General features: G+C 46.2%; 2 protein-coding genes and 1 long non-coding RNA gene across 4 annotated transcripts; 1 reads left to right on the top strand and 2 right to left on the bottom strand.

The window, feature by feature from the left end:
- Positions 1-2466: 2466 nt before the first annotated feature.
- LOC112881583 (5'-nucleotidase SurE) lies at positions 2467-7122 on the top strand. Of its 2 annotated transcripts, none has more exons than XM_025946353.1 (10): positions 2467-2706; positions 3678-3772; positions 3898-3965; positions 4112-4155; positions 4326-4403; positions 5280-5433; positions 5724-5894; positions 6346-6414; positions 6495-6575; positions 6873-7122. In XM_025946353.1, exons 1-10 carry the CDS (start codon positions 2558-2560, stop codon positions 6873-6875), a joined length of 912 nt encoding a protein of 303 aa, XP_025802138.1. In that variant the 5' UTR covers positions 2467-2557; the 3' UTR covers positions 6876-7122. The 2 variants fall into 2 exon arrangements, with proteins under 2 accessions (XP_025802138.1, XP_025802137.1); XM_025946352.1 differs by having other exon boundaries at positions 6495-6648.
- A 10837-nt stretch (positions 7123-17959) lies between these two features.
- LOC112882565 lies at positions 17960-18903 on the bottom strand. The gene is made up of 3 exons (XR_003226682.1): positions 18722-18903; positions 18534-18618; positions 17960-18448 (listed from the first exon to the last, which is right to left on the bottom strand). It is a non-coding gene; the product is annotated as an uncharacterized LOC112882565 (long non-coding RNA).
- Positions 18904-19092: 189 nt separating this feature from the next.
- Positions 19093-21212, bottom strand: LOC112882564. Its single transcript, XM_025947645.1, has 2 exons — positions 19744-21212; positions 19093-19111 (listed from the first exon to the last, which is right to left on the bottom strand). The coding sequence occupies exon 1, from the start codon at positions 20699-20701 to the stop codon at positions 19754-19756; it is 948 nt and encodes a 315-aa protein (XP_025803430.1). The 5' UTR covers positions 20702-21212; the 3' UTR covers positions 19093-19111; positions 19744-19753.
- Positions 21213-24863: the final 3651 nt, after the last annotated feature.

Raw genomic sequence — 24863 nt, 5'->3', positions numbered from 1 at the left:
CAAGGTGGCTTTTGAGAGACATAAAGAGTCCAAAACGTTACTGGACCGGACAGGGACAAAAGGCCCAGTATTTGGGGGAGCTAGGTCTTCCTGGAGGGGCTCTTGGCTCTCTCAGAACCTCGTTCTTCTAGTGTATCAGCCCACCAAGACCTACAGTGATCTTCTTCGTAGCTCAGCATGCTAGTTGGCTTTCGACAAATTTATTATGTACGCTCGGTTTTCTTTGGCAAGGGAGAAGACTAGGAGCTTGGAAAACACAACTTGATTGTTGATTGTAGAACTAAACTCCCTTGTAATCCTTCAAAAAAAAGTCTTAATTCCAAAGCAATATCCAATCCACAGTCAACTTTTGTAACAAAACATGAAACGAAACAAATTATCTATCGTGGAACAGAGGTCTTGATTCCAAATCATTATCGAAACCACAGTATAAGTACTTGTAATTTGAGTTTTCACATTTTAGCATAAATGATATTTGAGGCACTTCCGCTAAAACTAAAAGCAAACATTTAAAATCTTAACTTATCCGTGTGCACGGAGCTAAAACAACAAGTAAATCATTGAAGCAAAGAAGGAATAAAAGCATCAGTTCTAGCTAGGTCCATTTCTATTTCTTCAAAAGCACTTCATTCCCAATCATGCTTAATTCACAACTAAAGGGCTACAAAATATTGAACACTATACATTTTTATGTGTTGTCAACTTACTCTACTTTTGTTTGCTCCCTTTCAATAAATAATAATATTGCTTGTGTTTATTAACATGATCACCTTTTATGTACCAATGTGATCAACATCTAATTTTCAATCATTTTGTTGGCCAAACTATAGATAAAGTTTTAATATCTGAACTTTCTCACCATGAGGACTAAGTGGGAGGAGAGAGATTTGGTCGTGTGCAAAAAAAAATTAATAGCCTTCTTATTATGAATTTTTTGGAGGGATATTGATTATTGAGGATTCCGTGTAGCAATTTCATGCTGAAATGGTGACAATGTTAAGTGAGAGAACCTCATATCTCAATGCCAAACTTGTTATTGAGAAATATGATGCAAATTGAGATGCAAAATGAGAAAGATCTCATAAAAATGAATAGTAGCTGGAGGAATATGAGTTAATTATGATGCAAATTGAGAAAGATCTCATAAAAACAAATATACTTTCTCTCAAATTGTATGCTGATGCAAGTAGGCATATGAAAGTGCCCTAAAATTGATCCCAGTGGTGCATACTGCAAGAAAAAAAGGAATAGCCTGGTCATCTCAATCTGCCAAATTAGTTGAGAAATTCATAATCCAATCATTTTGTGTTTGACTGGTAGTCAATAAGGAAGGAAACATGCAAAGGACCCAAGAAAAAATTAAAACCCATGTCTTCTTTAAAGATCGCATCACCATCTAGAAGAACTCTTATTCTTGTTAGTAGGTCCTAGCAATCCGAACACCTAGCTAGAAAATCCGCTTTTAATCTTGTATTTTCGTCCAAATCCAGCTGCAAAGCTTCCATAGGATCCATGGCACGGAATAGGGATAGCATATACAAAGTTCATGCTTGAGTAGTATTTTATACTATACGCTAACGAAGTGAGGACATTCAATTAGTTGGGACCAATTATAATCATCATAAGTTTTGTTGAGCCTTTTTATGCATTTAAATAGGCATTTGCTGCCACGATCACTTGACCTTTGCATATGAAAAGGGTCTCCAGGTGTGCTTTTGACCACTATTTTCTATTAGAGAATATTTATGAAATTCTTATAAAATTATTACTAGAATTTGAGACAAATTTGTACTAATTTATATGTTTTTGAATGGAAGTCCATTTTACTACATACCCTTACCAATTCACTTTATATGTACATTCAGTTGAACAAAGTTTAAGCTTACCCTTTCGAATTATTTCAGTTGGTCCAATCTACCTTCTAATAAGATTTATCTTTTTTGTTTCTCTAATGTACAGGTTGAGTTTAAGTTCAAAATTTGCAAACGGATAGTGAGAGCATAATACCTCATGTTAGAAAATACATTAATAATATTTTTATGAGTTAGTAATATTTAATAAGAAATTGATTCTAGAGATACAAAGGTGCATGAAAATAATTATAATTTTTTTTCTAACACTGAGTATCATGTTACAAGTCACCTCACAAAAAAGAATAACTTAAAACTTAATTGAGAAAAAAGAGAAATCTAATTACGGAGTGTACATTGGAGTAACTAAAATAGTTCAAGGAATAAATCAAGTTTAAATTTTATCTCTGAGGTTGAGCTTTAGTGGATAAAGTGGATCATTGGTAGGAAAATGCACTTTTTTCCTTCCGAATTAAATATCTCAACTTGTTGACAATCGAATTTGGAAAACTTCGATTGAAATATAAAAACGCAATTGTATATTTGTATAGGATGAGTGGGAGTATTCGGTATAAAATCCCGCAAACCTTAGCAGGGTGCGGTTGCCAGTTGACAACACCCAACCAAAAACCGCCAACAGGCGCACGAACGGGAGCCGTGGCCGCGAACGGAAACGGAAAGCTTCCCCATCGCCGTGCTCCGCTCACATGGACTCCACGGCGGCTGCTGCGGCGGCGCAGGCGCCGGTGCTGCTGGTGACTAACGACGACGGCATCGACGCGCCGGGGCTCCGCTTCCTCGTCGACCAGCTCGTCGCCGCGCGGCGCTACCGCGTCCTCGTCTGCGCGCCCGACACGTAAATGTCCCCCCTTCGCCTCGCGATCCATCCCCTCTTCTTGCTCGTGCCCTTCCGATTTCTTGCTTGCTTGGTTGTTTGGTTGGTGCTCTTGGAGATTATGTGGTTGGATCACGGGATTTGGTCAGTGACTTGGGAGGAAGTAGTATGGGAGAAAAAAGAACAAGGATTTAGAGGGGAAAGATTTGTTTTCATCCCGTCTCCTTCGGCATTCTCATCCATGAAGACGAAGAAGAGGAATGGTCAAAGAAAAAATCTTTTCTTTTTGTAAATTCTGGATTTGCAGGTTGCAGCAGTTAGTTACTGTTCTCCCTGTTGATCATTGGTGTGAAATTGCGGGGCCTAATTTTACTGTAAAAGAAATAAAAAAAGAAAATCTTGATATTTAGAAGTATTTTTTCCCAATTAATCTTGTTTTCTGTGGGTTTAGAGCTGTTTCCGGTGTGGCTAGAGTCCTCTTCTTTTCCAAAAAAGAACGAAATAGCGAACTTGCCCTTGACATGATGAATCTACAAAAGCAGTTTTGAAGAAAACAAATAATAAATTTAATCGCTTGAGTACGGAAGCATCAGATTTACAAGATGCTGTGTGCACAACATGGAATCGGCCCGTTGTGGAATAATTTTCACTTATTAGCTGCAGAGGCAGTGATGCACCATCCAAGTGGCCAAGTTGCTTTTGTTGGAAAATGTCTGTGAGTATACTGTGATGTAAAAGTTACAACACGGGCGTCCCTAAGCCAAACAAAAAAAAAACAAAATTGTGGTTTGTCGTTGATCTTGTTTGTACACATGGTTGTTGAGAAGGAACCTGAAAAAAATATGGGTGTTTTATGTATTCATGTCAAGAAAAGAAAAACTTTCATGTAGTCTTTAATTAGTTGTAGTTGGCCCAAGGGTCCTTCAGTTTTTATGGCACCAGTCCTCTTCCTAACTGTTTTTACATTTGCCTACTTTTCATCGAAAATGCAGAGACAAATCGGGTGTTAGCCACTGCATCACATGGCGCCCTGCACTCCGCTGTAAACGTGTTGATATAAGTGGTGCTACAGCATTTGGAGTTTCAGGTTTGTCTGCTATCGATTCCTTCGACTTATTCATATTAACTTTCCCATATAAGATATTTGGAATCATATTAAAATTTTGAAGACATTGCATGCTGAGTGCTCATGTTTTCTCCTACTAATGCCAGGAACTCCTGCCGACTGTGCCTCTTTAGGTATCTCGGGGAAGCTCTTTGATGGTGTGGTTCCTGATCTGGTGAGTTTTTAAGTATCTTGATAGATATACAAGAAATTATTTTTACAGTTTTATTCTAAATTCTTGTTACTGTTAATTTCTCTATTAACCTGTCCTCTTGTCATAAACAGTACTTGATTTCCATTCCAACATGATCCTTAATGCAGGTACTTAGTGGAATCAACATTGGAAACAATTGTGGATACCACGTGTAAGTATCTTTTTCTGTGTCAATACATATGTATTCATGATCTTAAACATATTGCTGGAGGTAAGAAGTCACTGATTAGCATTAGATGTATTCTGATTCTAGGTTCAGAAAGAAATATATATATATGTATGTGCCAGTGAATCATGACTGTTTTCTGCTTTAATTTGCAGCATTTATTCTGGAACAGTTGCTGGTGCTAGGGAGGCATTTTTATATGGGATTCCTGCAATAGCTATGTCATATGATTGGTATGCACGATATTTTTTTCTTTGATTTTATCTGCTGTACTAAAACCACGTTCTTTCACATTCAGCAGCTATTGGTGACAAAAAAAATGATGTATGTTTGTATAAAATGTTGTACTTTCTTTCTTACAGAGCTATGCATTTCATGTGAATGATATGTTGATAGGCTCTTCAGTTTTACTGCTGGTCAAACCATAAGAATACTAGCTTCAGTGATGGTTATATCCATCCTTCAGTACATGTTGTATTCTGTCATTGTATAACATGTCCGAACCAAATCCTGTTAGACAAAATGCACTATAAAGTTGAACAAGATGGTTTCAATACATTGTCTGCAAGGAAACAGTCGTTACCTGCTCTGTTGTGTCCTTTCAGTTTTAATTGAGTCCTCTGAAGTGTTAAACAAATGGTATGATACAGTCTAAAGTATGAAAACATAGAAGTAGTTGACTGATATTTGGTGACACCAACTGCATTATAGCTTTTGCCTTTAAGGAAGCCTGTTGTTCAGCCAAGGGTTGATCTAGAAAACGAATTGACCAATGACTCTGTTAAGAAACATTTTTGTGTGTATGTGTGTGTGGCATGACTATATTTCTTCTTTGGGAAGTTTAAATAATTCCAGTTTCATAAAGAACTTTATAATCCTATGTTCAGATTATTTGAACATTTCTGGCTCTTCTGCAATTTCAATAGATCTCAGAACCCCAGATTCCAGACAAGTCCAATACTGTTCATTGATGAAAATACAAGAAGTCAATTTCGAAGTACATATGCTCAATATTTGCACATTCCAGCTCTCAGCCATGCCATCCTGTGTCCTGAATCTATGCAAGTCAGTCAAAACTGAGAACTCTATTTGATCTCCCAATTGTTCAGGGTTGCGGGTCAGAGCAGTGTCAATGACCTCAAGGTGTCCGCAGAGGTCTGTATGCCTCTGATAAATACCATCGTGACTGAGATCAAGAATGGAACATATCCCCAAGGATCATTCTTGAATGTAGATGTACCAACAGATGCTGCACACCACAAGGTAAATCGCCAACAGTGATCTGAAGTAAAGTAATGCACTGCGATTTTTAGAGTTGTACAGGGAAGCAAACCTAAACGCATTGAGCTATACATGTACATCTGGACAAACTATAAAGCATGGCCCTGACATGCAAAAGTGCTAAGAATTTTTGTATTTCTGCTGAGTTTCACTTAATGTTCAATGTTAATGGATTTTGCTTCAGAACTTTTCTAAAACATTTATGTTTGAATCTTTGTTTATGAACAGATGGAAACCTAAGTCTTTTTTTAACTGCCTGTTCTTGGCAATAGGGGTATAAAATTACGAAACAAGGAAAATATATGGCGAGAATTAGTTGGGAGCAAACTGTTTACAAGAAGCCTGCTGTAGAAAGTTACCAGACAGCAAACATGGATGTTGATGGTGAAAAGGACAGTGAACTAGTTACTCCAGCAGAGAATGACCTACTGTTTAAGAGAGTGGTAAGTTAGCATTTCTAAACTTCATGCTAATCTCTCAATCACATTTGAATTGTATCTCATAGGTATCTTTGAAGAAAAATAGTTTTCTAAGATAAAACCATCAAATGTGCACCAGAGAATTAGAACCCCATCTCATTCATCTCTTGAGGTCATACTATTTTAATTTTCTCATTTTCTGAGGTTCAATATAATGGTCTGATGCAGCATGCTTCTAAGTTATTAAGTTTAAATGGTGTTGCATTATTGATATTCAGCAGTTTTAAAAATGGGGAGTAGCTATACAAATGATAACTGTTTGTCTGTCTCATTACGGATCTTTGGACATTTTGTTCTCATTTTATTTTTTTTGTTTCTGTTTTATGGTAGCTAAACTAAAACATATCACTTTATGAATTAAAATTGATGAGTTAATGTGTACTAATAGTTTTTTTGTTGATGGAATTCCAAACAGATTGTAGGGAGAAGTTCTGATGAAGTGGAAGGAGACGACATGGACCACAAGTCCCTAGTTGATGGATATGTAAGAATGACCTTGCTATAATACAACCTCCATCATTCATATAGAAAAGATTTATAATAAATATTTCTTGTTTATTCCAGATTACTGTTACTCCTTTGGGCGCTCTTTCCCGCACAGATCCAGATGCCATACCCTACTTCAAAGCTTGCGTGTCACGACTGGTTGGCAATTTCTCTTCTCTCGGTCCTTCATTTTCTAGAAGCAGAGTAGCATGAGCCAACGAAATTTGTAAAGGTCTATATTCAATTATTCATCACCTTGATCAAATTTCATGTTGCCATTTCTAATAAATTAACCTTGTTACCCTCATAGCACGTTTACCACTCTTACTGTTTGGCATAATGTGACAATCACTGTCAGCATATATTCTGCTCCATAGGTTGCCTCTGAACTATGCATTTACAGATGCCCTGCTTCTTCGCCATCATCTGACTCTTCTTTCGTGTGATGCTTCTCAGTGACCAGGATGCTTACCAAGCCGGCCAGACAGAACCTGCTGATGCAATGGCCTGCAATGTCGCGAATAAATCCACATCGATTTCAGGCATTCTGTCTATTGCTAATGATGCACTGCCACACTATTTAGTACAGTATTTGTGGTGTATGTACCACATAACTCCGTGTTTTCATAACTGTGGCTCTTCAATAATTCATTGGTCTTGTAATTCTATGGTTCCTCTTTGTCGCGATTCTAATAGCTTGCCATTATAGCCCCTCTGCTGTTATGTTATTGTCTTTTTACCAATCATGCGTAGCTCGGGAACCATTTTCTTGGGACAAAATGACCAAAATGCCCCTAGAAAACAGAGTTAGCAGTTGGATGAGAAGTGGTAGCTCTAAGAAGGACGTCATGGGAAACATGCATCAGTGAGTACATGTTTCGAGCAGAAGTTTTAATTAAAAATGTCTAGAATTTAAAGAGAAGGAAATTATATTCTGTTCTGCAGTTACATATCTGTTTGTGGCCATATTATTGGAGATTTATGATTCTTACAGGACCCAAAAAAAAGTCTCATTCAACAGTATATTGTGACCAAAAGGTGTGGTGTCCGGCAGGGGGTCCCACTTGCCAGAAGCCCAGGTCTAACCAACCCGAATTGCTACTGATGCAAAGTGAACCATACAAGCATGTTAGAAAAAACCATCGGTAGGTGAAAATATAGTTAAACAAGACATCCTTTTGAAAAAAAATCTGGTGTCTATTTAAAACAAATACTCCTTTGCCTGTAGAGGTAAGGTAACCCCATCCCAGTGTACACATTTGCCTCCACGACACCCTCTCACACGAGTGTCGGCAATGCCGGCTTTCGCTGAAAGATATTTGTTCCTATTCTGGCAATTTCTGATAGAGAAACAAATACAAGGCATAAAGCCAAATTGTCCCCTACGACTTTGGATCCCATGCGTTGAGAAACAATTGATCGATACACTTTATATTCTAGTCCAAAATGCCCGAGCACGACCACTTGTCAGCCATTCGTGCGAGAGAGCAAGAGACACCTCAGGGCACCAAGAAATCGACAGGCGATTTAATAAAAAAAAAAGCAGGGACAGATACACCCTAACAACCAGCCTCCCATACACACAACTGTACAATACTCCACAACACAATCCAAGGTAAGGCACTTGAGCAAGTCATGTGTCTATGTACAGAGAGCTCAACCTCACACTCATTTTTCAAGCTCAAACACACAGAGTACAGGTGGGAGGCATCTCAACCTCACTGGAACATTTTCAAACCAAACACAAAGGGGGGAAAAATCATACAAACCTCTCTCTCTCTCTCCTCTTCTTCTTCTTCAACCTCTGGATTTTTTTTTCGGTTTTCGGGTTTCGGAAGGCGAAGGCGGTAATGGCCAATGAGGATCCTCATCGAAGCCGAACAATACCATAGGATGGGAACTCTAGGGAGGCCTAGGCAAGGGAGTGGTGCTGCCCTCACACATAAATACACGCCGTTGCTGGCTGCTCCTCCAGAGTTTCAGAGCTTGAGCTTGCGGAGCGCCGGGTGGCGGTGCGAGTCGATAAGGATCGACCACAGGACCTGCACGTCCTCGTCCTGGCAGGACTGCACGTCCTTGTACAGGAGGTGCATTCCCCTCCCTGCCAAAGAAAAGCATCAGATGCAGCACCGCTGAAACCATGTCACCGAATGCAAGAAAGTTCAGAGAAAAGTTCTAAAAAGAAATGTTCAGACAGAAGGAAGAAAAACATGCTACAAATGAAGAAAGAAACATGTTTGCAGTGCACCAACACCATAACAAATTAAGATCGAAAGCCGGATGCGATCGTAGGAAGGTGATCACAAGCAGAGATGGATAGAGGACTTACGGTTCCGGCGCTCCGAATGCGCCCGAACCCACATCCTCCTGAGAGGGGAGAAGAGGGAGTGGAGCCACCCCATTGAGCAGATGGCAACGAGGAACGCTGTGGCTGCCGGGCTCCTACGCCAAAACGCCCGGAGGAAATAGGCAGGTGGTGGAGGGAGAGGGGGAGGGTAGAGAGGGGGTACCCATCAGGTGGCGTTGCATTTGGCACGGGGTAGGGGTGAAGTCTATTGCACTGTACCGTCACCCCGGCCACATTGTTGTTGCTTCGTTCCTTGCAGCCCAATCGTGGTGTCCCCTGCAATCTATTCTGGTATCTTGTCCCTTTCTGCTCCTCACTCCTTCCTACCTCCCCCTCGCTTTCCCCATTGGAACCGCGATTTCGCACCCTTTAACCTAACCCCCAAAAAAGAATACTAATTTTGCAAGTAAGGTAGTACCACACCAGAATGTTGTATGTGTGGTTATGTCTGTGTGATTCTGATTTTTTTATTTATTTTGTGATCTTCTGCAGGCTATAAACTTTATAATTTTGGTACTTCGAAGGCGGGTGCCGTTTGGTCAGTCTTTGCCGCCATGCTTATGTTTTATGCGGTATCTTGGTTTCCCCTTTGTTAAAGGAAAGAACAATGTCTTTGAACAAGCACTCATGGTCATAGCTTTTGGTTTAATATTTGCAGCGCTACGGGTTTGTTGGTGTGATTTGGGACTATTATACAAGCTAGTGCCCGAAAGGAATGCATTAACAAATTTAATACTAAATGTCAGTAGTGACTTGTTTGTATTATGTGATCATCAATGTTTTGAATAGATATTGTACTCTCATACCTTTGTGATGCTGTCTATTGTGTTGTTGGTATGCTGCTCTTGTCAGTGTGTATTTGTGCAGCCCTTGACGAAGACTTGCATTGGCTTCTTCAAACTGCAAAGAAGAAAGCATGAGGTGGTGCTCTGAATGCTTGTTGATGAGGTACAAACAAGTGAATGGCCGTCCCAAATTACACAAACAATTTTTTTGAAGCGATGAGTTAGTATATGCATGTAAGATCAGGAAGGTAAAAAAAATTGTTTGAGCTGGTGAGATTTTTGTATTCTTTGAATAGGGTAGGGTAGCAACAAAAGAGAAACCGAGGAGAACAGTAAAAAGGTTCGAACAGGTTCATCAATCAAAAAAAGGAAAAGGTCTAGATGTCGACTAGCAGGGGTCTCTGTTCTGTGTTTGCTTGTTCTTCTAGAATGTCGTGTGATAGCAAAGAAATGCAAACTACTCCGATTACTGATTGGGTAAAACTCAACCTTGCCAATTACAGTTTTGTCCATTGGTCTTCTTCTTCTTGAACAAAGTTTATTGGGCACGTGTGCTGTTGATGGTTAATCTGAACAGGCCCACAGCAATACCATCAGTTCACATCTGTCTGGTCCAGACTAGGCAAAAATGTCAAGGTTTTTGTGTTCCATCACCGTCCCAGCGCATGAAACTTCATGAACAGCAGTTTGTGTGACTTGCAAGAATAAAGCGATGCTACATCACAACTAGTAACAACAAAAAGAAAAAAGAAAAAAAAGAAATTAACAGCACTGCGTATTCGAGAAAAAAAGAAGAAGAAAAGGCACAGTAACTTCTTTTATCTTTTCAATATGATTCTGAACAAATGAGAACAGCTCCAGCAAAATCATGATATCCAATGTCGTAACTATAGTAATTCTTCTTGCTGCACATGAAAATCAACAGCAGGGACTGATTTGGCACTGTCGAATTATGGGACAAATGCCACTCCTATCACTCCTTATTGTGTATTGTTGACAAATTAGGAGCTGATCCCTGGCTCCTATACAAAATACACTGTTTATCCAACCAGGAATTTGAAATTATAGCATAACTTGAAGAGATATTTTGCTGCTGATAAGTGAGAAAATCGGCTCAGGGTTCATCAACCAAAACCTTAACACTTGCATATTGAAGTAAGCACTCTATAGTGCCGATATCATCGGCAACTCGCCTGCTTGCCAGTAAGTAGTAACAAGATCCTGAGATAACAACTGCATGGGCAGAGTCATTCTCATATGCTACCATTTGGTAGTCGCTTCTCTGGAAAATGATGTATAGAATCTAGATACAATTACTGAGACAGTATGATCTACGAAGAATTCTGTACTTCAGGCTAGCGCTTGTTAGAACTCACACACACAAACACAACTGATCAGAAAGCACACTGAACACAGCGAGCAGAGAAAGCTGGAAATGGGTGAAGTAAAAGTGCAGTAGTAACACCCCTGGTGTTCCCTTCTATTTACAGAGTTTTACAAAAGCAAACTTGACTACCAAGAAAGGCTAGATATTCTACAAAGAGAACACCAAATTGACTACCTAAAGAGGCTAGCTTAATTACAAAGAGAAAGCCAATTTGACTACCTAAAGTAGCAAACTTGGCTGCTAAGGAACATGAGCTTACATGTGTTGAGTTGTCAACAATTCTCCCCCTAAGCCTCATGTACCCTTCTCCGACTTGATGTGGATTAAACCAATGCGGGAGCGCATATCTTGAAACTTGACTCGCCCAAGTGGTTTGGTGAGAATGTCGGCGAGCTGATCCACGGTGTTGATGTAGTTGGCCTTCACACTCCCCTCTTCCAAGCAGCTTCTGATGAAGTGGAACTTAATCCGGATGTGCTTGCTTCTCCCATGGAATACGGGGTTCTTGGCCAATGCCAGGGCAGACTTGCTGTCTACCCGCAGCTCGACCGCCTCAGCCTTCTTGCCGAGCAGCTCGCCCATCAGACGAGCCAGCCACAGCGCCTGAGTTGCGGCGGAGGTGGCAGCGATGTACTCTGCTTCGCAGCTAGAGAGTGCCACCACTTGTTGCTTGAGTGATTGCCAGCTCACGAGGCTGCTGCCGAGGAAGAACAGCATGCCACTCGTGCTCTTGCTGGCGTCGATGTCGCCGGCGAGGTCGCTGTCACAGTAGCCGACGAAGTGCGCTGCTCCGGAATGCCTCTCGAAGTGCAGGCCGTAGTCGATCGTGCCCGCGATGTAGCAAAGAATCCTCTTGATGGCCGACTGGTGCTCTGCTGTGGGCCGTTCCATGAACCGGCTCATGTACCCGACGGCGAACGCCACATCCGGCCAGGTGTGCACCAGGTAGCGCAAGCTGCCGACGATGCGACGGTACTGAGTCGCGTCGACCTCCTCTGCCTCGCTGTAGCGGCTCAGCTGGAGCCGCTCCTCCATCGGAGTGTGGGCGGGGTTGCAGCCCTCCATGCCACCCAACTCGACGATGCGCTTGGCGTAGTGTGCTTGACGGAGCGTGATGCCGGTGTTGTCCTGCCGGACCTCGATGCTGAGGTAGAAACAGAGGAGCCCAAGGTCGCTCATCTGGAACTTGTCCATCATCTGCATCTTGAAGGCTCTCACCTTTGCCTCGTTGGTGCCGGTGATGACCAGGTCGTCCACGTAGACGCCGATCAACAGGACAGAACGCCCCATGCCACACCGGTACGCCGCCGCCTCGTGTACACTCTGCTGAAAACCCATCTCCTTGAGCGTGGCGTCCAGCTTGATGTTCCAGGCGCGCGGTGCTTGCCGGAGGCCGTACAACGCCTTTCGAAGGCGCAGCACCTTGCCCTCCTTGCCGGCAATGATGAAACCGGGAGGTTGCCGCACGTACACCTCCTCCTTCAAGTCGCCGTTGAGGAATGCCAACTTGACGTCCATGTGGTGGACGCGCCACCCCTTCTGTGCAGCGAGCGCGAGGAGCATACGGATGGACTCAATGCGTGCCACCGGCGCGAAGGCGTCGTCGTATCGATCCCCTCCTGCTGGACGAAGCCACGAGCAACGAGCCTGGCCTTGTACTTGACCACCTCCCCCGCCTCGTTCTTCTTCAGCTTGAAGATCCACTTCAGGGTGATCGGACGATGTCCGGCTGGCAGGTCCACGAGCTCCACGTACTGTTGTGCTCGATGGAGTCCATCTCCTGCTGCATCGCAGCACGCCATGCTGCGTCTCCTTCCGCTTCAGCGAAAGAGCACAGCTCCCCCATGTGCGTGAGGTGGAGCTCAGCGTCCATGTTCCGCTGGACATACTCTGGCACTGCTTGATCACCAAGGATGTTGTCGACGGTACGGTAGCAGAGCGGGGTGTCGTCGTGCGCTGCATCAATACGATCAGCGTCGTCTGCCAGCGGACTGACAAACGCCGGTGTGCTCTGGCCGTCGGGAGCCGGTGATGCTACCGGCGTGGCTGGTGCCGGACTGCCAAACCCACATGCCAGCGGCGGGCCTGGTGATGGTGCAGGAGCAGGCGTGCCTGATGCTGAGCTGCCCGCTGCTCCCCCGGCTCCTCCGAGCTGCACGAACTTGACTGTGAAGTCGCCCTGTGACCCATCCTTGCCACCAATGGCCTCCTTGGACCAGTCCCAGCCGTGCCCTTCGTCGAACACGACGTCCCGTGACGTGCGCACGCGCCGAGTCGCTGGGTCGAGGATGCGGTACCCCTTCACGCTGTCCGCGTAGCCGATGAAGACTCCCGGAGTGCTTCGATCGTCGAGCTTGCCGACGTGGCTCAGCTCCTTGACATAAGCCAGGCAGCCGAAGGTGCGGAGGTAGGCAACCGCCGGCGTGTGGCCATGCCATGCCTCATACGGCGTCTTCCCTTCGAGGCTCTTGGTCGGCGACCGGTTGAGCAGGAACACCGCCGTCATCACCGCCTCACCCCAAAAATCCGCAGGCATGCCCCGCTGCTTGAGCAAGGCCCGAGCGGTGGCCACCACCGTCTGGTTTCGGCGTTCGACCACGCCGTTCTGCTGTGGCGTGTACGGCGCGGAGAAATGCCGCTTGATGCCCTCATCGGCACAGTAGGCGGCAAACTCAGCCGATGTGAATTCGCCACCATTGTCGGTGCGCAGCACCCGCAGCTTGTGGCCGGACTCCATCTCGGCTGCAGCTTGGATGTGCTTGATGGCATCCACTGCGGCTGCCTTCGTTGGAAGCAGCATAGCCCACATGAAGCGGGACGCGTCGTTGATGAGCAGCAGGAAGAAGCGTCGCCCTCTGGGTGTCGCCGGCGTGACGGGACCACAGAGGTCACCGTGGACGAGCTCGAGCTGCTCCTGCGCGTGGTACGCTGCCTGCTGTGGGAAAGGCCGCCGCTTGAGCTTGGTCACGACGCAGGTGTCGCACAGCTGCTCGACGTGGTCGATCCGGGGCATCCCACGCGCCATCCCCTCGCACCCGAGCTTCCGCAGCACGTCGAAGTGCAGGTGCCCGAACCGCTCGTGCCATAACCAGGTCTCATCGTCACGACAAGCGGCAAGGCAGACTGGCCGGACCACCTGCAGGTGGAGGATGTAGAGGTGGTTGTGCCCCCGCTTGACCTTGGTGAGAAGACGACCTTCACGGACCCAGATTTGGAGCACCCCTTGGGCGATCTGGACCTTTGCGCCATGCTCGTCGAGCTGACCGAGACTCACGATGGAGTTGGGGGGCATGGTTCGCAATGTAGAACCATTGCTGTTTCCACCCGGGGATATTGGAAGGAAATTTGTAAGATATGTATTTATCACTGGTATGTTGCCTAAGTTGGATACCAGCACCCCCTATCACAGATGGATTTTTGGCGGTTGGCTGGGGCTTCATGCGGAAAAGATAGCGGAAAAGAGCCCAATGGGGCTCAATTCCAAGGAAGGCTTCACAGAAGTGGATGAAAATTGAGATGTGGCAAATTGAGTTAGGGTTGAGGTGTTGCAGCTCAATCCCATAGAAATAAAGAAGGCCACGGAAGAACGAACAAGTGGGGAGGGCCAGACCCCGTTCAGAAAAAGAGCAAAAGGATACGATCTCGTCAACATTTTCCATCGGGAAAGGATCGCGAAGGGCAAGGCGCCAATTGATGAGATTTCTCTCTTGAAGCAGACCCCCCAGCACTAAATTTGCGAGATGGTGGCGAGAACACTTACTAATTGACCACTCGCTGGTTGCCGCTTGTGCCTCTTTCAGTTCCTTCGCGTTGATTTTCTTCGGCGCCATTTCGGATCTGTTAAGCTACGAGTTGTTCGCGAAACGCTCGGGGGCTACGGTCGATGGCTCGAAGGATTTCGACTATGCAGGGCGGTAGAGGAGTGGCAGCAGGGTGAGATTTCGTTGAGGTTTTTGTTTTTTCTCTGGCGGCGGCGTGAGATCTGAAGGTACGGGAAGAACCCTAACTGACTGCGAGGTTAAATAACCAGCGGTCAGGCAGTGGTTTACTGTGCAAAAGGTGAAGCGTCGCACAAGGGGAATACTTGGAATACGAGCGGTTTTTTGGTGGATTTTTTGGGCAGTTATTTGATTAACCATTTTTTCAGGGTTAATTGTCCCGAAAAAAGAGGTTTTTTGAATTTCAAGTTCAATTTCTGCCAATTACATCATCTTGAACTATATTTTCTCAATAGGGAATATTTTTGCCACGACTTTTGGGATCCTTTTTTCCGAAATTTGAGAGATTTGGATTCAAGATTCGGGGGTTATCAGACACGTGGCATCGACTACTTATTTTTCGAAAGTGCTCGAAGGATAAGAAGAAAAGACTCAAGACTAGTTTGACCCTCAGCTTGATTCTTCGATTCAACCTAAGGCTTGGGGGCTACTCCATATGGAGTGCGATTATTCATCGCACCCCATACAAAAGAAAGAATTCGGGGCATGAGCACCTCATAGCTTCGATGCAGTCAGAAGAGTACTCGAAGAGAAATTTCAAGACGGAGCTTCGAAAGAAGTCGAGGACTGCTTCAGAAGTACTCGAAGAGCCTGGAGTACTCAGCTACGAAGAGCTTGGGGGCTTGTCAGACCCGGGGCCATGGGGCTGTGTACATCAAGGAGTCCATATTGGGCTAGGGGATAGGACGTGTCCTGTACCTTATTTATGTTGTATTCTACCCGCATGCGGAGTAGAACTAGTCGATACAGAAGAAAACTACTCGAGTTGTACTTGAGTACGGTTCCTGAGCTAGTATCAGGCTAGGATTCATGTAACCCTGTCCCCCCGGATATATAAGGGCGGGCAGGGACCCCCTCAAAACCAAGATCACCATATCAACATCAAGGCAATACAAACCATCATACAGGACGTAGGGCATTACGCATATTGCGGCCTGAACCTGTCTAAATCTTGTGTTGTCTGCACCTTCGAGTTCCTGATCTCGGCGCATCCCAACCCAAAACCTACCACTTTGGGTATACCCCTCGGTGGGCAGCCGGATAAAACCCGACAAGTTGCGCAGCGCCGGGATGTAGTAGACGCCGTGGAGCAGCTTGTGCTCCCCGCTCTTAGTGGTGAAAACGATGGAGCCGATGCCGCGGATCTCCACGGCCGAGGCGTCCCCAAACTTGACGGACCCCCGGACTCCATGGTCGAGGTCGCCGAAGTGGCCGGAGCACCCGGTCATGTGGTGCGTGGCACCGCTGTCCAGGTACCACCCTTCGAGCTTGTCGTCGCCGGAGCCGTCGCCGAGGAAGGCGTGCGCTAGCGGCTCGTCGAGGTGGAGCAGCGGTGGACTTGGTGGAGTCGAAAGCTCCCCCCTTTCTCCCGCCACGGGCTGCAGGACTGGGCTGGCTTGGGCCATCCACAGGGCGGGCTCGTCGTCCTCGTCGGCTTGGGCCATGTTGGCCGCAGCACCCTTCTTGGGCTGCCTGCAGTCCCGGGCCCAATGGCCGCGGCGGCCGCAGTTGAGGCAGGTGTCGCTGCGTGCAGCCTTACGCTCACCGCAAGCACCCTCCTTTCCTCCCGCACCGCCGGCAGGCTTGTCGCCGCTGGGCTTGTCGCCGCTCCCGCCTTTCTTGCGCGGTTGTTGGCGAGCGTCCTTGGACGAGGAGGACCCGTCCTGCTTCTTCTTCCTCTCCTTCTGGCGCGCCAGCCACTGCTCCTCCGTGAACAGCAGCTTGCCGCCGATGGAAACAGGGTCTCCGGCTACCCCTTCGTCGCGGTCGTCCACTGCCTTGAGCCTCCCAGTCACCTCCTCGATGGACAAGGTCGAAAGGTCCAGAAGCGTCTCGATGGACAGGGGGAGCTGGGCGTACTTGCTGGGGACGACATGGATGTATTTCTCCACCGCCTTGAGTTCGTCGATGTCGGTGTCGCCATGCCGTGCCAGCTGCTGCATCAGACTGGACAGGCGTAGGGCGAAGTCGTCGACGTCCTCGCCGGGGCGGAACGACAGGTGATCCCACTCCCTCCGCAGCTTCTGCACAGTGGCCTTGCGAGCGCGGTCGATGCCGACACGCGACGCGGCGAGGGAGTCCCAAGCGTGCTTGGCGCTTGGCTTGTCCGCCAGGGTGGAGATCATCTCCGTCGGGACAGAAGCGAGGATGGCGTCCAACGCCAGCCGGTCCTCATGGTACTCGGCGTCCTCGTACGCGACAGCGTCCTAGAGCTGCCGCGCCTGCAGCTTCACCCTCATCAGCAGGTACCAGTCGTTGTAGTTCGTCTTGGTGAGCATCGGCCATGGCGTGCTCCCACCGGACTCCTTGATGACGCGCTGGACGATCGGCGAGTCACGGCGGTGGTGACGCCTGTTGCGCGGTGCAGGCGACGGAGAAGGACGACGCCGGTGATGCAGGATCCGCCGGTCGTTGTGGCCATCTTCGTCGTCATTCTCCTCAGCACGCAGAGCGGCGGCAGCGGCCGCTGCACCTCAGCCGCGGCAGCTGCCGCTCTGGCCATCTCGGCCGCCTCCTCCGCTACCGCCTCGGCCGCGGCGTTGCGAGCATCGCGCGCCTCGCGCGCGCTCTGCAGCCTCACGTGCCTCGCGCTCCGCGGCCTCGGCTGCCGTTGCGGCAGCCCTCCGGCGAGAAGAGGAGGTGGACATGATCCCGATACGAACTCAGGCTCTGATACCAATTAGAACTCACACACACAAACACAACCGACCAGAGAGCACACTGAACACAGCGAGCAGAGAAAGCTGGAAATGGGTGAAGTAAAAGTGCAGTAGTAGCACCCCTGGTGTTCCCTTCTATTTACAGAGTTTTACAAAAGCAAACTTGATTACCAAGAAAGGCTAGATATTCTACAAAGAGAACATCAAATTGACTACCTAAAGAGGCTAGCTTAATTACAAAGAGAAAGCCAATTTGACTACCTAAAGTAGGAAACTTGGCTGCTAAGGAACATGAGCTTACATGTTTTGAGTTGTCAACAGCGCTAACAAAAACTTTACAAACATTATTGGATTTGCATCCTGTTCCATGGCAACCATTAGACAATCACTGCAGTCAGTTAGCCTGTCCGTTTCAAATGTCAGGATCCAAGATGGTCATACAGTTTCTTCACTGACTTAATCATGAACTTGGTCAGAACTTTTAAATATAAGAAGCTAACTGAATTTTAGTATGTCTAGTTACATGAATGAAAAACAGGTGAGACGCATCGAACAGACTAATTAGAATTTAAGAAAAATCATCTTCAGGCAGCTCTGTAGCTGACTATGTAGCCAAACTTTGCTCTGGCCATATTAGCAGTGATAACAACGATCCTATTGTGTATGAATTTAGCATGTTTAAAATAAGCTTTAAGATGATCTGACCAAGAATATGTAGGATACACATTCAATCAAACAACTTCAACCTTAATTCAGTGACTCCAACTCCAAGCTAAGCTTCTTTCAAACAAGGTAGATACTCCAACCGAGCAGATTGAGCGTTTGGTCAAGCAAGAGACTCAATTCTTGATTTGCCTGTGAAGTAAGATCTGAGATTCAACAAACAAAACAAATGAGTTATAATGCAGCTCATACGTTTCCAAAGATGTTGAAAACTTACTAACTGTTCTGTCACCCACTGGACTTGATCACTTGATCGACTAGTTTCAACTAATGCTTATATACATCCAATATGTTATCTTCCACTGAAATGTGTCAATTGAAATATCAACCTAGAGAAAGAGAAGCATAGACAAAAGGACATAATGCATAATATAAGACAAAAAAAAACAGAGAACAGTACAGTACCCTATGAGGAAGGCCAACTATTGGTCAGAAGAAGCCATCTTTGATTATGCAAAGGTAACGCCTTAGGTCCTCAGTTATCCTCCACAGGAATAAACCGCCAGTGAGAAATTAGTGGAGCGGTCTGAATAGGTTTTTAAATTCTGTTGCCATTTGTCGACTGAATAGCATGATGTATGTCCATCATACCCTCCGTCTGAATGAATAGCCAAGCAGAGTAGAAAATTAGTAGAAAGGAATAGAACAATGAAGCCACCAAGCAGAGTAATTGTGTGGGGAAGGAAAAGTTTCGTGACAAAAGTATTACCTTTTAGAAAATCTACTTGATCTGTATCCACGCAGTATGTTGCAACTGGTCCAATCAATTGGACTTACCCTGATTTGGACTTTCTCCTGCAAGGAATTGGCATATTCAGATTCAGGGATTGTTAGGAGTATGGAGCCCTTCATGTATACATTAGTAGAGTCATTTTCTGTACGCATTGATGCACTCATGCTGTTCATAAATCATAACATGGTACAAAAGAGATAAAAACACATGAAAGAGATAAAAGATGAACTGCACTACAAAATAAAAATGATGCTAAGTGCTAGTGTTTCTTCACAACCTTCATTAGCTCCACTTCTCCACATAATGAAATTACAGCTGCTGCAAATAAAAACAATAAAGTGTGTAGCTATATGCCCATATGCAAAGTAACAGCTCTTAAAATACTGAGTATTGCCCTCCAAAAATTGTAAACAAGCTAGCACCTAAAAACAGTGTGCTGGAACTTCTTGCACCTTTTCATCATTACAGCATTATGATGCCAGCGAGTAGCATGCTTATAAACTTTGAGCACAGAGACAGACAATCCCCTCCAGGACATGGGAGAAGGGATTAACAAAATTAACAAAACATCATATAATCTTGAGAAAATAGCCAACAGAGTTCATAGGGGGCGGCAAATTCCAGATCACAACACACCCACTAAATCATCTTACTAACACTTGGAAGTTGAATATAGGTGGCAGTCAATTCGAACCTGCACACTCCTACTCAACCTTCCATGCATGTATTATCAAAGAGAAACCATGCCCTTGCAACTGATGCTCCTTAAAAATCTGCAAATACGCCCACGACATGGACTTCTCAGGCGCTTGGCATGTCTGGAACATGAACACTGCGCTGCTTGTTGCCGAGCCAAAGAGCCAGCCATGGACATCCCAGAACACCTCCACAGGCAACCCGTCCACCAGAATCGTCTGGTTCCCTCTGAACTTCCACGCCAGCCGCCTCACCCGCATGACCGGCCGCCTGTCGATGTGGATCACAAGAGAGGGATCCTTCGCGCTGGCAGTGTCACACTCTATCACAATGTCATGGCACCGGCCATGGTGGCAGAACTGAGCCATTGCGGAGAAAACCTTCTTGCCGACAACGTGCTCCCTCCTGGCCACGAGCAGCGCGTCGACGGCAGGCCGGCCAGAGCCCGTCTTGCGGTACGCCTCCTTCCTCATGTCGCCGAGCAGGAGCACCATCTCGCGGTCGCACACCACCGCGACGTAGAAGCCTTCCAGCGGCTCGGGCGCGGGGCCGAACCTGGCGCCGGACAAGTCCCAGAACACGTCGACTTTGGTGCTGCCGGCGGCGCCGCTGGACGCGGCGACGTCGAGGCTCTTGGAACCCTTGCGTTTGGCGAAGAGCCACGGCTTGACGTCGGCCCGGCACAGGCGGTCCCCGGACGCGGCGTCGACGGCGACGACGCTGACCGCCGCCGCCTGCCCCGCGAGCCCGCCGCCCCTGGTCCACGTGACCGAGAGCGCGCAGGGCCGGCCGGCGAGCCGCGCGTGGTAGAGGCACGTGACCCGGCTCCGCGCCGCCGCGGGGGCCTTGCCGCGTCCGCGCGCGCCGCCGCCGCCGGTGCCCGAGGACGAGGACGAGGACGCCGCGTCGGCGATCTGGACGCTGGCGTCCCCGAAGCAGGTGAGGTCCCGCATCATCGTCCCTCCCGGGCCTTTCCACGAACACGTCGCGCGCAATGCGCAACGCAGCAGAATGGGGGCGCGTTGATGATTGGCCTGGCGTCGCTCCCGTCAGTCAGGGATCCTTTCTTCGTCGGGCGACGCTGGCGCGCGCACAGATCGTCAGGGGAGATGGAGGACGGCCAGCGGCGGGGCGGTTGCAATGGCAGTGGCAGTGGAGGGTGGAGACAAAGCTGTGCGTGAGGGACGAGCGTGCCAGAACGAGAATGCCAGCTAGAGAGCGAGACAAAGGCGACCAGCAAAGCGACGCAACGGCACCGGCCCGGCGGCGCGTGAGGAGAGAGAAAGGAATTTGCTGGTGCTGGTGCTGTTACTGCTGTCCCCTTGTCGTCGCCTCGCTCATGCTAGCTCGTCGCCATTCTTGGCAGCTTGCCTTGCCGCCGGGGATACGGGGCGAGAAGAGAAGAAACAGCGCGGTATAGGAGAATTTATTTTTCAGTGAAAAACCCCCCACGTATACGACTATACAAGCCGCGGCTTGGCCTATCCGCAGGATGTGGTGCTATTTTTTTTCTACTACCCTCGAACTATTTGTAAATATAAAAAAAATTATCTTAGATATTAACAGAGTACATATGGAAATGTGACAATTCGACGAGATGGCTCGCAGAATGAACTTGCTATACAATACAGAGCCATTAAAACTAGCGAATCTTCTAGCATCAATTTTACGATACCATTCTATACAATGTGCAATGACAATTCAACTAGAGTTTTTATCCTACCACAACATTTTGAATAAAATAAGTTGCGCATTATAAAATAAGGAATCTATCACTAACATCAATTCTTACTTTACCAATATACGCGCACGCGCTCACACACAATAACAAGATCTGTCTTACATCACACGTGATGATTGGAATCGATCGATCCGTGGGCGATGCATGGGCGTGAAGGAGGGCAGGCAGGCACACCAATTTGTGCGGTTGGGACTTGGTTTTCAGCTCCGCTGACAGGCTTCGGCTCTCCTGCGCATGCCGCACCTACGGTCGGCAAGTAGTTGCGAATCGCCCAGCAGGGTGATCACCATCGCACCCCGGGCTCAAATTGTTGTATGGGCCCCTGCCTACTCTTCAAATGAACCTGATGAATTGCAAAAATATGATCCGTTTTGGAGTGATTTAGCCCAAATAAATAAATAAATATTCTTACCGCACGTTTTCACTAGCCTCTGTGAGTTGCGACAAAGTTAGTAGGGTTGGAAATCTGACGGAAATGTTTTCATTCTTTTGTGACAATAATCCCCCTGACAGTAGTACGGCTAGCTACCTGATGATGACGATGCTGAAGCAGGCACGCTGATGTGTTTCAGTGTTCTCATCACAGGGAAGAAAAAGAAAGGAAAGGGTGGAACAAACTCACGTGTACATGCCACAGTGATTCCTGAGCGTGTCACAGCCTCACCGGCAAATGTCTTTGCTGACAGAAAAAAGAACAGCCGGCAAGGTAGACAGGGACAAAACGGCCATCGGAATCTACTCATGGCGCAGGTGATCGATAACGGATCGGTCGTGTAGTGGCCTCGGCGCGTGTGGCGACAAGATCTCGGGGCTAAATGTAGGGTACATGTGACGACACCACATTGGGACTAACATGCACGTATACGGTATATAGGCAACGAACATACAAGATACAGTAGGATATGGTCCCAAAGAGGAGAGATTCGGAGCTTACACTTTCAAGTATATCGGATCATGGTCATCTGACCCGACGTCGATCCGCTTGAAAAAAATTTCGACCCGATCCGATCTGACAACACATGAATTAGGCTCAGGCTGAAATTTACAATCTGCCATAAAAAACGGTCCGGATATGGATCGATTTTTTATGACTCCAAACCTGACTCAAACCGACCCGACTCAAAAATTATATATAAAGAATCGGGTTTTATCTGAACCGACCATGTGTTAGGACGGGATCCGGCCAAAAAAATCCAGCCGGATAATCGAGTCAGTTTTGCTCCGAAGGTCGAGTTCGTCCCTCAGTTTCGCAGGAGCCAACAATTTAGTCTTGCAACTCTTGTTTCATCCTTTAAAAAAAAAACTCTTGTTTCCAGGTGCAATCTAGTCTTTTGGACTGACTGGCTGTCCACGTGGCATCACCCGCTTCAGCCAAAAAAGTAACTGCAAAATTGTGATTTCTAATTACCTTTGGTTTGTCCGTATGGAGTATCCATCTTTCGATTGTATTGCCTGAAGCATGCACAAGACAAGGATACATTTCCCATGGGTACGCCTTGGGTGACATGGCACACTAATACGGATGGACAGTAAAAACGAGGGAGCACATTGAACCTGGAAATCTAAAAACGTAAGTTCCATAGGACTAAAATGGCCTATGTTAAAGTTGAGGATGAAATTGACCATCCGTGCAGAGTTTAGTGATGAAATCGCTTATTCCTCTAAAATTGTTCTTTTTATATTTTAATGCAAGGATAGCGTAGCTTGCGTGTAGGATGGAAATCTCACGGATGAAACTTAGAAATAGACACGACTATTTGTAGAGTCAAGTAAAAAAAAAACTCGGTGTTTTTCTTTTCGACCCGAACCTGAAGGATGAAATCGTCTGTTCTCCAAAAATTTATAGCCCGCTTCAATCTTGTCTGCACAAGCGTGACGGTCGCACCACAGCAGGCACGCACTCAGCCACTCATGGAAAGAGTACCAGCAGGTGCTGGTGCTTTCTGCATCGTCTCTGCGCAAATGCTCCTAGCTAGTCGCCAGCAGTAGGATTGGTCGGAGCAAGAGAAAAGACGTGCAGCTTGCTTGCTTTTCCTCAAGCCTCTTCCGGGCACACTTTTTGGTCTCCTCCTCACCCTGCTCGTTGCACCTCCATGTTGCTTTCAAGTGGCAGTGTGACACGCTCCACAATGCAGCCAACTTTTGTACTGCTTGTAGGTTTGCTTCGCCTTGCATGAGGGCAGCAGCTAGCATTTGCTGCTTTCTAGGCAAAAAGAGAGAGAGAGAGAGAGAGAGAGAGAGAGAGAGAGAGAGAGAGAGAGAGTACATCATCGTAAGATGATAGAATGCCACTCGACAGACGATCCTAGAAAAATATTAAAACATTCCTTGATGGTATCCGAAAAATTCTCCATGTCAAATAAGGGAGGCAAAATTTGCTAATATCATATAGGGAAAGTGCCATATAGAAAATCTTCTCAAAGTTTAATGACCTAAACGGCACCAAAGTACCTGCAGTAACCATTTACTATCAGGATGACAAGGTGTCGAAGATGAACTTATACCTTGATTGTGTACCCTCTGGCTTCATTCGTAATACTTTCCCTCATTTACCTCATTATCACCATGCTCTTGAATGGCCATAAATGTAGGAAGTGTTACTCTCGTTTTACATTCCACTATGAAATCATGAAAATTATTAATATGTATCTTAGGTTTTATGAGAAACTTATGTGGCAATGCTAGTCAATGTACTCATCGTCAGTCTTATTAACGTGTAATTCTCAGTCATGATGTATGCATATTCAAATAAGTGTAGCAGTATGCTTGGACAAAATGAATGTGCCAATAGTTAGTCCTGCTTTACGCCACACACAAGAGGAAATATGATTTCCATAAAGTAAGCTTAAAACTGAACAATCCTGGGTTTGATATCATAATACAGTAATCTCCTTTGAAAAAGAATACATTGTTCCTGGTTTAGAAACAGGTTTAAGATTATATGCAATGAAGACATAAGTATTGCTTCGCTAAGCTCGTTATGCAGAAGGCATTGGTTCAAAGGTATTCTAAATTCAGTACCTGATAAAGGAGATGTTTTCACCCCCAAAAGAGAAATGGTAAATCAAAGGAATAAAGTACAGTATGCTGACATCCCTCCATTCATGGCCACTTGGATTCAAAAGTGACATTTTATCTTCGCGTTTGTTTTTGAAATCGGAGTTCCAAAAACCTGCTAGTACCTGGCGGCCTTGTGATATTAAGCAGAGCAATGAAGTAAATTAGAGAAATTGAAATTTTCTTATGCTTTATTATCGAATGTAGATGCTGAAATTTGATTTGTACATATGGGATTAGAGCTGCCTTTTATTTTTGTAACTTTTGAATGGAAATACAAAAGCGTTACCACTCCACTCAGGAGTCATGCATGAGGAAAA

Source organism: Panicum hallii, chromosome 2, assembly GCF_002211085.1.
Source record: "Panicum hallii strain FIL2 chromosome 2, PHallii_v3.1, whole genome shotgun sequence".
Classification (NCBI taxonomy): domain Eukaryota; kingdom Viridiplantae; phylum Streptophyta; class Magnoliopsida; order Poales; family Poaceae; genus Panicum; species Panicum hallii.
The sequence above is the reverse complement of the archived record's forward strand: the minus strand, read 5'-3'. Positions and strand labels throughout refer to the sequence as shown.